Source organism: Rhinatrema bivittatum, chromosome 5 (assembly GCF_901001135.1).
Source record: "Rhinatrema bivittatum chromosome 5, aRhiBiv1.1, whole genome shotgun sequence".
NCBI lineage: Eukaryota > Metazoa > Chordata > Amphibia > Gymnophiona > Rhinatrematidae > Rhinatrema > Rhinatrema bivittatum.
This window is the reverse complement of record NC_042619.1, coordinates 212,613,266-212,625,703: the sequence shown is the minus strand read 5'-3', so window position 1 is coordinate 212,625,703 and position 12,438 is coordinate 212,613,266. Positions and strand designations below refer to the sequence as shown.

Here is a 12,438-nt window from a genome sequence, read left to right as displayed (position 1 = left end):
AAATTCATTCTCATCTGCATTACCCTGTACTTTCATTCTCTACCCTCCACACTCTTTTTATATTAGGTATTATAATGTTATATTTTGTTTTAATTTTCTAGAAACAGTGCAAACACTTTTCGAGGCCTCCGAAGAAGGTTCACGAAACACGCGCCGTGTACTATATGCTGGAAGAAATGATGTGTCTTTTGTTCTATTTCTAGAGTTCAATAAGCAATATTATAAAACTGGGATTTGTGGCGTTAAGAAAAGCAAAGTGGAAAGCCTTATGATTATATTTTGAAGCGGGTGCACAGTCACTTTGGTAACATAAAAATACATTGTTTTTCCATAATAAGGGAATGCTTCTTTTACAAATTTCTTTAAAGAAAAGAGTAGCACCCTTGGCTCATACATGAAGTCCTCTCCACTTTTGAAGTAATTATATTGTTTCCTAAGTGTGTGGTTCTTTACTTTTTTAATTTTTTTTTCTGACAGTTCCCCAGACTGGCAAGGTCCTTCTGAAGTTCTTCACAGTCCACTCGTGTTTAAATTACTTTGATTAATTTCATGCCATCTGTAGCTTTGACCACCTCACCTGTAACTTCCTTGTCCAGATTATTCTATGCAAATGTTAAACAGCATCGGTCCCAGTACACATGATCCTGGGCACTCCACTATCTCCACTGGGAAAAATAACCATTTAGTCTAACTCTCTGGGTTTTTTTAAATCCCTTTAAACAATTTCTGTCCTATAGAAGAACATCTCCTCCTATCCCATGCCTTTTTAATTTTCTGAAGTCTCTCAGAGTGACTTTATCAAATGCCTTTTGAAAATCCAGTTATACTATAATTGATCAGCTCGCTCTTATCTACATGTTTATTTATGCCTTCAAAAAATTCTATTAGATTGATAAGCGAAGACTTCCCATTACTCAGTCCATGCTGACTCTTCCTAATTAAGCCATGTCTATCCATATGACCAGTAATTCTGTTCTTAAGAGGCTCACCGGTCTACAGCTTGCTGGATCACCCTGGAGTTTTTTAAGAAGTTGATGTTTCATACGCCACCCTTCAGTCTTTAAGCACAGTAGCCGATTTTAACAATATATATTATACATTGTTAGCAACAGGACTGCTATTCTATATTTCAGGTCTTTTACAACTCTGGAATGAATACCATCTGGGCCTGCTGATTAGTTAATGTTAAATTTGTCAAGTTGCTCTATTATATTTTCCAATTTCGGAGTTATTTGCTTCAGTTCTTCTCAATCCTCTCCTTCAAAGTCTGTTACCAGTGTAGTTTTCTTCCCAACATCCACATCAGTAAAGATTGAAGCAAAGAACTCAATTAATGTGTCTGCTCTGGCTATGTTCTGCCAGAAGGCCCTTTTTGCCTCCTGGTCAACTAGTGGTTCTGATTCCCTTAAAGGCTTTTTGCTTTTGTTGTACTTGAAAAAGTTTGCAATATTAGTTTTAGCAAGTTTGTATGGCAAGTTTCTTCTCAAATTCTTTTTTGGCTCTGGTGTAATTTTTATTGCATTGATTCAGTCTAACATGAAATGTTTGTGTGGGCAAAGTGATACTAGAAGAGTTAAAAAAAACAGCACAGCTGAATTAATTTATTTTATAAGATTTCCCAGTTTTTCTCTTTAATGCTCTGCTTTTAATACATCCATTTGAATATCCATTACCCTGAGAGACGTCTTGGAAAATATAAGCTCACATTGAACATGGTGATGGTGCCTTGGATTTACTGCAGGGTTTAAATCTGCTCCCCCCACTTTTTAGATCCTATTTGGCATTCCCCCCAGTTTCACTCATACCTTTCTCCTGCTTGCTGGCCTTCACTGGCTTCATATGTCCCTAAACATCCATTTTAAAACATTTCTCCTCACCTAACTGTGCTACTATGTTCAATGGTACTACATTCTGCTTTCTTCATACCTTTACTCTATCCTTCTTCCAGAGTCATCCTGTGGGATCCTCTACCCTGTACTTGGTTTATTTCCTACTCATCTATCCCGTTACCTCTTACTTATGGAACTGTCCTCCAATCTATGCTTGCTCTGCCTAATCATTTTTTACCTTCCCTACTGGATTACTCCTGAACACATGCTGATTCCTGCTCCCAACGAGCCCTTGTAGGCTGTGATACCTTTCCAATGAAAAAGGCTTGCCAAAACTTTGCTCAACACATATTCTCCTGTATAACCCTAACAGAATTTCCCCAAAAAATGATGCCAGGTTAATAGATGCCTAATTCTAAAACAAGTTCCATTTTGAATATGGAGATTGTGCCGGTCCTGAGGAATCTGCCTGCTTCTTGAAATGTCAAGTACAGCGATTGCGTAGCCACTTCACTCATTTCTCTATTGTATTTAGATTAATTCCACAATGGGCCTGGTGCCTTATTAAAAACATTTACATAATCCAGTTCTTTCCTTGCTGTCATTGTGCTGATATTTGTGTCCAGTGCCCTAGTTGTGTTATCTTCCTCAGATGGCCTTTCCATTGTAAAATACTGAAGCCACAGTAGATTTTAAGATTTCTATGTTTTTCCTTAATCCTAGTATCTGCATTTCACTCCATCCATCAAGGGACTGGCGATGTCCTTATTAATGTCCTTAGCAAAACCAACCTGTAAAGGTTATTTATGTCACAGTGACTGAAATCACGGGGGTTGTGGTAAGGGAGAGTATCATATCCATCCAAATTAAATATACTTTACATTTTCAAGATTTTATATAATACTTGCTTATCAACTATGGCCCTTCCATATTAACTGATATGCACATTTAATTCTAACCTTAAATGGCTTTGACATATTAGTTTGTATATTAGTTTCTTTAACACTTAAAAAAAACAAAACACAAACTAATTTGTCATAGCCATTGTATGGCCAGGAAGCTAGATTTAAGCCAGTTTTCAGCTTCATCCTAACCAGTTGGTTCAAACAAAGCTGACTAAGTCAGACAAAAAAGTAACCTGTGGGCTTGCATGCTGCAAATGTATAGCTCAAAGGACGTCATGAATAAAATTGAAAAGTAAGCACTGATACTTCAGTGGGCTAACACCAGACCTAATGAATGTCACCTGTAACATCACTAGTTAGCAAAATGTCTCTTTCTATATTCATTGGCTTGTATACTAATGTGTCCCCAAATGCTTAGAAAACAGATAATAATTTTAGTTTGTTGCTGTTATCTTCCATGATTGCATTCGGTTCTGGTACCAGTTCTTTAGCTCCATGAGGTAACTATATTTTAGGGTTCTTTTTCCCTTTTACCATGCCTCCTGGATCCATCCCATCACAAGTCTTTTAGAAAAACAATACTGTGAGAAATGAGTGTTTAAGCTCCGGGTCTGGATGTCTCTGCAGATAATGAATGGCCCAGTAAAAGGTATGATTCAAACTCATGCAGCCAATGCATAGATTTCAAAAGAGGGGAGATAGTTTCAGAAAAAATCCAAATATGTCAACCTGTTACCAGTGATGTTGTGAACTGCACTGTATTAAAAACTATGGGCTGCGAGTGAAAAGTTTAACTGCTGTCACTTATCGATACCTCTAACCTGGGGCTTTGGGAGACAACAGCTGAGATGCCTGAGGCTTATCAGCAAAATATTCTGTTTGATAAGCAACAGCTTAATTTTTTTTTAAATAATTTCTGTTACCATGAGAATGTGTGATACCCCATGGAAAGAATCCTTATCAATATTAAAAGTTAAAATGAAACAAAAAACTCCCCTATATAAAATTGTCACTATTAATTATTACCTTATTGGATATAAAATCTTTGTTAAAAAAATGTAATCTGTTGCCTCTGCAACTGTCAAAAAACAATAACCTTAGAATATATTAATTTTAAAATTATATTGCAAATAATTAAAAAAAAAATCATTACAAATATGTCTGGGCTGGTCTAATGCAGTGGCCATAAGAGAGATCAGAGTTTAATTCACAAGTCCTTGGCTAGTAGGGATTCGGCACGCTGTGGAGGAAAGGTTTCCAGCCTTAGCGATGGGACAGAAGGGAGGCCCAGCCATTATTCACCAGTCACACTGGCCACATTCAGGATGCATGCATACTGGATTGTGAAGGGAGCCACACTGTGTGGCCCCTGGCCAACGTACTGTTCCTGCAATGGTTGAGCTAGATGGGTGGAGAGTTAAAAATGAGGAGAGCTGCTGGGCTACTTATGAAGGAAGGCTCGTGGCAGTGTAGCACCCTCCCCTCCCTCACTTAGTGGCTGGGGATTCGATTGAGCTGGGAGCCCACAGCAGGAGGAGGAAACTGCTAGGTTCAAAAACCAACATTAAAAAAAAAAAAAAAAAAAGTGTAAATTCAGGCTCATCAAATAAAATATCACTTGAGAAAAGCAGATGACTCCCGGATAACAATGAAGCAGAGGCTGAAGGGAGGGATGGGAGAAATAACACAGGCCTGCGGCTTTCATTTCCGAGGGAGGAGTCCTTTTCTGTAGGCGAAGAGACTGGCAGCAGCAGCAGAGGAGAGGAAAGCTGAAAATCCCACCAGTCTCAGGAGGCCCTGTAGAGACGGCAAGTTCCTCTCCCAAAATGTTGTCGTGATGGGCAAGGCAGGGACGTCCTGCAGGAAGAAAGAGTCAGTTCTGTAAGTGAAAGAGATAGCTGGGGGGTGGGATGGGCATCACAGTGGCCCAGCTGGTGGGAGTGCAAGGAGTTAATTCCACATAAAGGCCTCTATCCCTGGTTTCACTGGCTAGAATGCCTTTATCAACTTCTTCTTTGAAAAGAATGCCTCACCTCCCTTGTAAAAAAAAACAACAACACATTTTAGCTTAGAAAGGTGCAAATATTGGAGAAATTCTGCACAAAAAGAGGCTGAATTGTCAAAAGGTTGAAACTTGTGAGCAGTGGCACCAATTGTCAAGTTGAAGCCTTGATGACCTTTACTACTGCTCACAAGTTTCAAAATTTGTGTTAATTCAGCCCGTTTTTGAATTTGTTACCATATGTCCAATAAATACACATGGATCTTTCTGTATTAATCCACAGAATTTTGATATATTTCAGAGTTCTTTTTTTTAACCAAATAACCAGAGATGTGTCAGTAGCATCAGTGATTTTTTCCAAATTATTCTGCATCAATTTAATCCTGCCTGGGTTCGTCATCCGAGTTCCCAGTTGTAAATTCCCAGGCAGTGTGAATGAATGAAGGAGGGGCAGATGCCTCTCTCCCCCGGGGCACCTGAGCCCCTGCCTGCACAGGGTCACAGAAGGACATTGAGGGACTCCGTGGAAGCCATTAAAGATTCAACCAAAAGCATCTCACCTTTGAAGGAGGCTCTGATTTCCAGATTTCACTCTCTGAAATTCTCCCCAGGCTGCACAGTATCTGCAAACAAACAAAACCCCTCAGAATCTTCTGTAGAATGCAGAACAAATAATAATATCCAAGGATGATGGAAATCCCCGCTTCTCCCCAGTCTCCATCAGCAGTTGAGAAAGGTCCCAAGGTAATGTACTACACCAGCTGTTCCCAACCTTTTTCAGGAGTGTGGACCCCTTTTCAACCTCCAAACCTTTCTCGGACCCTCACATGCTTCCCTTTCATTTTTACCTGCAGTTATGTGCCATATATAGAAAAGTGATTAATGTACTAACAAAGAAATAATTCTATGCACACCAGACTCATTCATAATATATGAAATTAACATTAAATAAAGCTTATTGATATAAATGGTTAGTGCAGTTAGTGTAGCTGGGTTTAAAAAAGGATTGGATAAGTTCTTGGAGGAGAAGTCCATTACCTGCTATTAATTAAGTTGACTTAGAAAATAGCCACTGCTATTACTAGCAATGGTAACATGGAATAGACTTAGTTTTTGGGTACTTGCCAGGTTCTTATGGCCTGGATTGGCCACTGTTGGAAACAGGATGCTGGGCTTGATGGACCCTTGGTCTGACCCAGTATGGCATGTTCTTATGTTCTTACATATAATTGCAAATCAATGTACTTATATTCAATAACTTATGCAGTGAAACTACAGGCAGCCAATAGCCGGATCTTGAGCAACGGGGGGAGGATGTACTGGAGGAGAGAGAGATGAAAGAGACTGACCAGGGTAGACTGGTGGGAAGACAGAGAGAGAGAGACGGACTGGGAAGAAAGAGAATGATGGAGGGAGAGTGAGAGACTGGTGGAAGGAGACAGACTGGTGGAGGGCAAAGAGACTAATAGAAATTTATTGAGAGAGACAAAGTGGTGGGGATAGACTGGTGGAAGGAGATAGAGAGAGAGAGACAGGTGCAGGAGGAGAGAGAGAGACTGGTAGGGATGGACTGGCAAACAGGGAGAGGGACTGGTTAGGATGGACTGTAGAGGGGAGAGAGAGAGAGAGAAACTTGCAGGATGGACAGGTGGAGGGAGAGAGGGGGTGTGGTTGAGATGGACCGTAAAGCAGAGGCAGAGAGTGAGAGACTGGTGGGGAAGGGGAAGGAGGGATGTTTGAGACACTAAAAGGGAGATGTGGAGCGAGGTTGGGTGCACATATCCCTCCCAAACCTCCCCCAACATGGTATTTATTATTTTATTAGTAGTAGTAGTAGTAGTAGTAGTATTAATATTATTTTAAAGAAAATCATCTGTGATGGGGAAACCACCCTGTTAGTTTGATCTTGGTGGGGGTCCAAAGGCTCTTTCCACACCTGCCTGTTACCAAATTCCATACATGCAGCGATAAGACACACCTACTCCTAAAGCACAAGGCACTGCTATAAACATTTTGCACCATTGTCATCTCTAAACAGAAGAATCTTCCAAGTAGCAAAGAAACCCCTGTCCAGTTTCAACCTTCTAAGAAAACTACCACCAACATTATTCATGTGCATTAATCAATGAAAATTCTTCTATATCGGAATGGGACAAAATTCCAATATAAAAGCTATACTCAAGTTCTACAATACCCTGCATTCATAGAAACTCCCTCAACAAAGGGTGTAGAGCAGAACAAGGGCACTTCCCCTTACCACTCACCATAAAATAATAATAATCAAATTCTGGTGTCATCTCATTAACAGCAACACAAACTCCCTCCATTATCAGGAACATTGTATATTACAAAATCCTGCAAAAAATGTACTTTGGATCTATAGGAAGCCTGCCATTCCATAACACACTAATTGCCAGACTCAAACAGTAACAATCCTACCTATGAAAAGGTAATATTGCAAACCTTATAACAGGCCCTAAAACACCAATACACCTCCTATTAGGAAAACTAAACAAGTCCAGCTGCCTTAGGTATATAAATAGAAACTACATATTAGCAGAATACCTCACCTAAACACATATATAAAACAGATCCTTGCCAAATAGAAAATAAAGACCATAAAGTATAAATACAAACACGCAGACAAAAACTGAACTGGAAACCGTAGTGCAACCATGGGAAAACAAAAACATTCCTCATAAAACATCAAATAATACAATCAAGAAATATAAAATATCAATAATTCTAAAACCATATTAATAAAAAGAATATTTCAAAACAACTGATATATAGAACATCCAATAATTAAAAACTCATAAATTATTTTACATTTCCCAAAACACCAATAAAATATGTCAAACCATCAAATAATAGCTAGCAATTAAAATTAATAGGGATTAAAAAATTCCCTACTTTCCATACCTGGGAACTTTTGATTTCCAGTCACCCTGAGATTAAAGTGGATTAAGAGGGGACATACAATCTTTCTCCTCTCTTTTGTACACACACATGCTCACGTTCATTCTCATACACACATGGCCCCTTCTTACACACACGCATGCTGACACACACATGATCTCTCATACATACATGCTCTCAGACACATACTGCTCTTACAGACACACAAGTGCTCTCACAAACACAAATGCTGTCACGGACATGCTCTCTCATACACACAGCACACACACACATGCTCTCTCTCTCATATACACATGCTCTCTCTCTCATACACATATGCTCTCATAGACCACTCACTCCTTCTCTCTCATTCATTCAGTCTCTCACCCCTCACTCTCACCCGGGCCTCTTCATTCTTTTCTGGAGTCTGCGAAGGGGATGTCCCATGGCCTTCTTTCTCATGCTGCCAGCTGGTGTTACGGTAAGCACTGGAGGCGGTCCCATTTCTGAAGATTGTGTACCTTGGGCCACGACGCGACCACAGAGGAGCTCCGGGGAAGTGCCGAGGCAGGCGAGGAGTGCCCAAGCACGGGCAAACAGGCTGGAGATACAGAATCCTGGCCTCTGCCGAGCCTGAATGCATCAATGAGACCCAGCAACGCAGTGTTGGTCTCTGGAGTAGTCCACCAGCCACTCAATAGCCCTTTCGGACATTTCATACAGGAACGGCAGATGTGACGGGATGGACAGAGGCAGAGAGCTATAACAACAGGTTCAGACGAAGACTCAGGATACTTGAAGGAGTAAGACGAGACTCAGGATCCTTGAAGAGATGAGACGAGACTCAGGATACTTGAAGGACTCAGACGGAATCACAGGTTGCTTGGAGATTCAGGATTACGGAGAGTACTGAATAGGTACTGCTACGCCTCGAGCCCTCACAGCCAATCAAGGCATATCGTGGACCACACGGATGATGCAGCAAGTTCCAGTCTCAGAAGAAGGCAAAGACTCCAGCGAGGCCTGTACTGAGATGTGCCCTCCACAGCCAATCAAGACAAGGCTTGGGTCAAGCAGGAACGGAACAGGTTAGGCAGAGTTCTTAGGCTTGAACAGAGGCATACGCAAGGGACTCTGAAGACCCGGACAGGATACGGAGAAGGATTCGGAGAAGGGCCTCAGGATCCAAGACTCAGAGCAAGGAACTCAGAGACAGGACTCGGAGCAAGGAACTCGGAGCTTGGAACCTGAAGCTTGCAGCATTAAAAGCTGGGATCTTCCGGAGGCTTGCGCTGCCGACGAGAAGGATATCTGGATAAACGAAGTCATCTAGGACATCAGGAGGTCTCAAAGGTTTGAAGAGAAGGACCAGAAGAACATCGGGACAACTGGAACTTCAGGGGATCTAGAAGATGAGATATCAGGATGTCAGAACATCGGAGCTTGACAGGACGAAGACACGGGATCCGACGAGAGACCAAGACGAAGACGAAAACAAGGAATTCCCACATGGAACAGAGTACCTAGGAGAAGCTGGAATGCAGAGAAGTCCTAAGGAGGACTGGCTCCTTGCGAAGGCAACGAAGCAATGAAAACAGGCCTTACTTATAGGGCTGAAGATAACCACCCACGATGACGTCATCACAAGGGCCCGCGGGACTACTCCCACCACGGGCCCTTTAGGAATAGAAGAGAGGCACGGCCTCGCACCTATGGCAGGAAGGGGGCAGGACCTTGGAGAGCGGCGTCCATGCTGCGAAGCTGAGAAGATGCAGAACCAGGCCGCAAACCAAGCCCAGCGTTGGCAGTGGCTTCCACCATGGGAAGGAGGACTGAGGGCAGCTCCAGCCACAAGAAGACAGCGTCGATGGCCCCCTGGCTGTAAAGGAGAAGAGGACGGCAGCACCAGCCACATAGAAGGCACGGCGGCAGCTCCCTCCCGCCGCACAGTAGAAACATCGGCAGCCTCCAGGCCACGGAGAAGGGGGAAAAAGAGGTGAGAGGCTACCTGTGGCTCTGGCCTTGGGTAGAATCGTAACAGCTGGTTGGAATGCAGTGGTGGAAGCCCTGCAACATTTATTAGTCTTCAGCCACTGGCGGGATGAGTGCACCGGCAGCCCGTTGGGCCTCCTTCCAACTTCAACTGCTGGCAAGATGGGTGTGCCAGGGGCCTGTAGGAACTCCTATTATCTTCAGCTGCTGGCGTAATGGGTACGCAGGTGGCCCATCATCCTGTTATCATCTTCAGCTGCCAGCGGGATGAGTGCGCCTATGGCCCATTGAGTCTCCTTTCAACTTCTGCTGCCAGTGGGATAGGTGCATCAGCAGCCTTTTGGGACTCCTTCCAACTTCATTTGCCAGCAGGTTGGGTGCGCCAATGGCCTGTAGGGCCTCCTATCATCTTCAGCGGTAGGCCAGTTGAGTGTACTGAATGCTGGTGGGCCTCCGTCCAACTTCAGCCACCGTCAGAATGGGTGCTCCAGCGACCTGTAGGGCCTCCTATCATCTTCAGCCACTAGGTGAGCTGGTGGCCTGTCGGGCCTCTTCTTCAAAGCGTGGGCTTTTTTCTATCGCTGCTCACTTCCTGTGGACCCCCTGTTATGGTTTGGCGGACCCCTAGAGGTCCACGGACCACAGATTGGGAACCACTGCAAAACACTAAGGCTGCTTTATATTCCAGAATATCCTAAGTATATGTAATGCACAACCATTTATTACAGTACAGCAGGATAGTTACCCACAGCAGTATTAAATATTGTTCCATAATGAGGGTAAATTGGTACATGCAGTGCGTGTGATGTCATAGACAGTGTGGTCTAATCAGATCCAACAAGAAGGAGACAGTTTGTGACTCTCTTTGGTTAACGTGACCCCTCTCAAGGCTGAAGGGAATTTAGAAAGCAGTGACTTGAGAATTAAACCTGAATCCCTTCCTTTACATGGTGCTTTAATTCCATTCCACTTCATCTGCTTCAAGCTGGAGCTGGCCTTTAGGAGATAGGTTTTCAGCTTTTCCCTGGGCACTTTGCAAGGGGTGGGGAAGGAAGGGAAAAGCAATCTCCTGCAGCCCCACTGGGCTGATCAGCAGCATAAACCCTCAATAGGAAGGGGCTGCCTCTGTGCTCAAATCACAGAACTGGAACCATCTGGTGAGAAACAAGGATTTCAATATGGTTGCCCAGTTTATGGGTCTCAGCTACTCTACAGTATAAAGCAAAACAGACAGGGGTGTTAATTCTCCAGTTCATTGCTTGCATTGCCTTAAAACTAAATGGCTCTTATTTTAATTGTATTTTTGATCCAATGCTTTCCTCTGCTCTTTAGTCTTTTAGTGTTGTTAGGTCTGGTGCCATGACTCTTCACGCACAACCACTCAGGGCTTTTCCCTCATTTTTACAACTATTCACCTCAACCATTCAGTGACAGCCATTGGTGAGAGGCCACAGACCATGACCCCCTTCTGGAGCATCCTAAGTCTGGTCGCTAGATGTCTCCATTGTGTGATGTCTAGGACTCCTTCCCCTTCCCCCAAGGGGTTGCAAAAACTCTCCACCACATCCCCAGTCTTGGCCTACTCAGGAAACAGAAGCTCTGACCCCAGAATCAAACCCAGGTCCATAACGTTGCAATGCACAGTATTCCAACTGAGCCACCGTGTTCGTATGAAATGTCACTTTTAATATTTGTGTTCGATGTGTCTTTGTTGACCTTGTACTGAGGTTTTGCACATCTCTCAGTACCTCTCTGGCTGCTCTCTCTCCAGCCTGTACCGCTCCTTCCATGTACCCGCTCCACTGGGTCGCAGTCTCTGTGCCCGCAAAATAGATTCTGCCAACAGGCTGGCGAAGAACCCTATAAAATAAAAACAGGAGACAATAATAAACTAATATGAACACAAGAGTATGGTCACTGGAGTGGGCTGCCTTTTAGGCAACTGTGTACATACAAAAACTGAGCAGATCTCAGATGTGCAGTATTCTACCTTAAAATTAGAATAGATGGATGAATTGGCTGCCTATGTATTTCAAAGTAGCTGCCAAAAAAAACCCTTCTAGTCATATAATTATTGTTTCAACATGAGATACCACTTATGTGCTCTTAAATGAATGTAGTGAAGGGACATCATACATGGAAAAGCTCTGTGAACAGGTTTCTCAGAGAAAACCACACCATACTGCAATCATAGTCCCACTTTTTAAAATGTGTATATTATATTTGTGCATGTCACTTATACCATATTCAAAATGTAAAATCCTAAGTTCCTTAATGTCTGTGTGAAACATGTATAGTAAATCCATTCGGCTGCTAGGAACCCCAGGCTGCTTCACAATCTTTCTGAAAGCCTTCTGAGATCTAAAGTCCAAACGGATTTTTTAAATTGGTATTCATAGGTTACTAAATCAAATACTTCCCTGGATCAAAAATGTCAAGTTGCACTTAACATGGCCCAGCATTTCATGTAATTGCTTCAGGAGGGTTTCTGACCCAGCAGCAGCTCAGAATAAATCCTGCAGTGTCCCTTCTTCCATGTTTATTTGCGGATGATACTAAGATCTGCAACAGAGTGGACACGCCTGAAGGAGTAGAGAGAGAATGAAAAGTGATTTAAGAAAGCTGGAAGAGTGGACAAAGATTTGGCAGCTGGGATTCAGTGCCAAGAAGGGCAGAGTCCTGCATCTGGGGTGCGGTAATTCAAAAGAGCTGTATGTGATGGGGGGTGAAAGACTAATGCGCATGGAGTAGGAGAGGGACCTTGGTGTGATAGTGTCTGATGATCTGAAGGCAGTGAAGCAGTGTGACAAGA

General features: G+C 42.9%; 1 protein-coding gene across 1 annotated transcript in view; it reads right to left on the bottom strand.

The window, feature by feature from the left end:
- Positions 1 to 426: 426 nt before the first annotated feature.
- LOC115092335 (amine oxidase [flavin-containing] B-like) overlaps positions 427 to 12,438 on the bottom strand; it is a 112,197-nt gene continuing 100,185 nt past the window's right edge. Inside the window, exons 13-15 of the mRNA XM_029603125.1 lie at positions 11,375 to 11,486; positions 5,297 to 5,359; positions 427 to 4,591 (exon numbers count right to left, since the gene is read on the bottom strand). Of these exons, the coding sequence (XP_029458985.1) occupies positions 4,436 to 4,591; positions 5,297 to 5,359; positions 11,375 to 11,486 (331 nt within the window). The 3' untranslated portion in view covers positions 427 to 4,435. The remainder of the gene's footprint in view (positions 4,592 to 5,296; positions 5,360 to 11,374; positions 11,487 to 12,438) is intronic.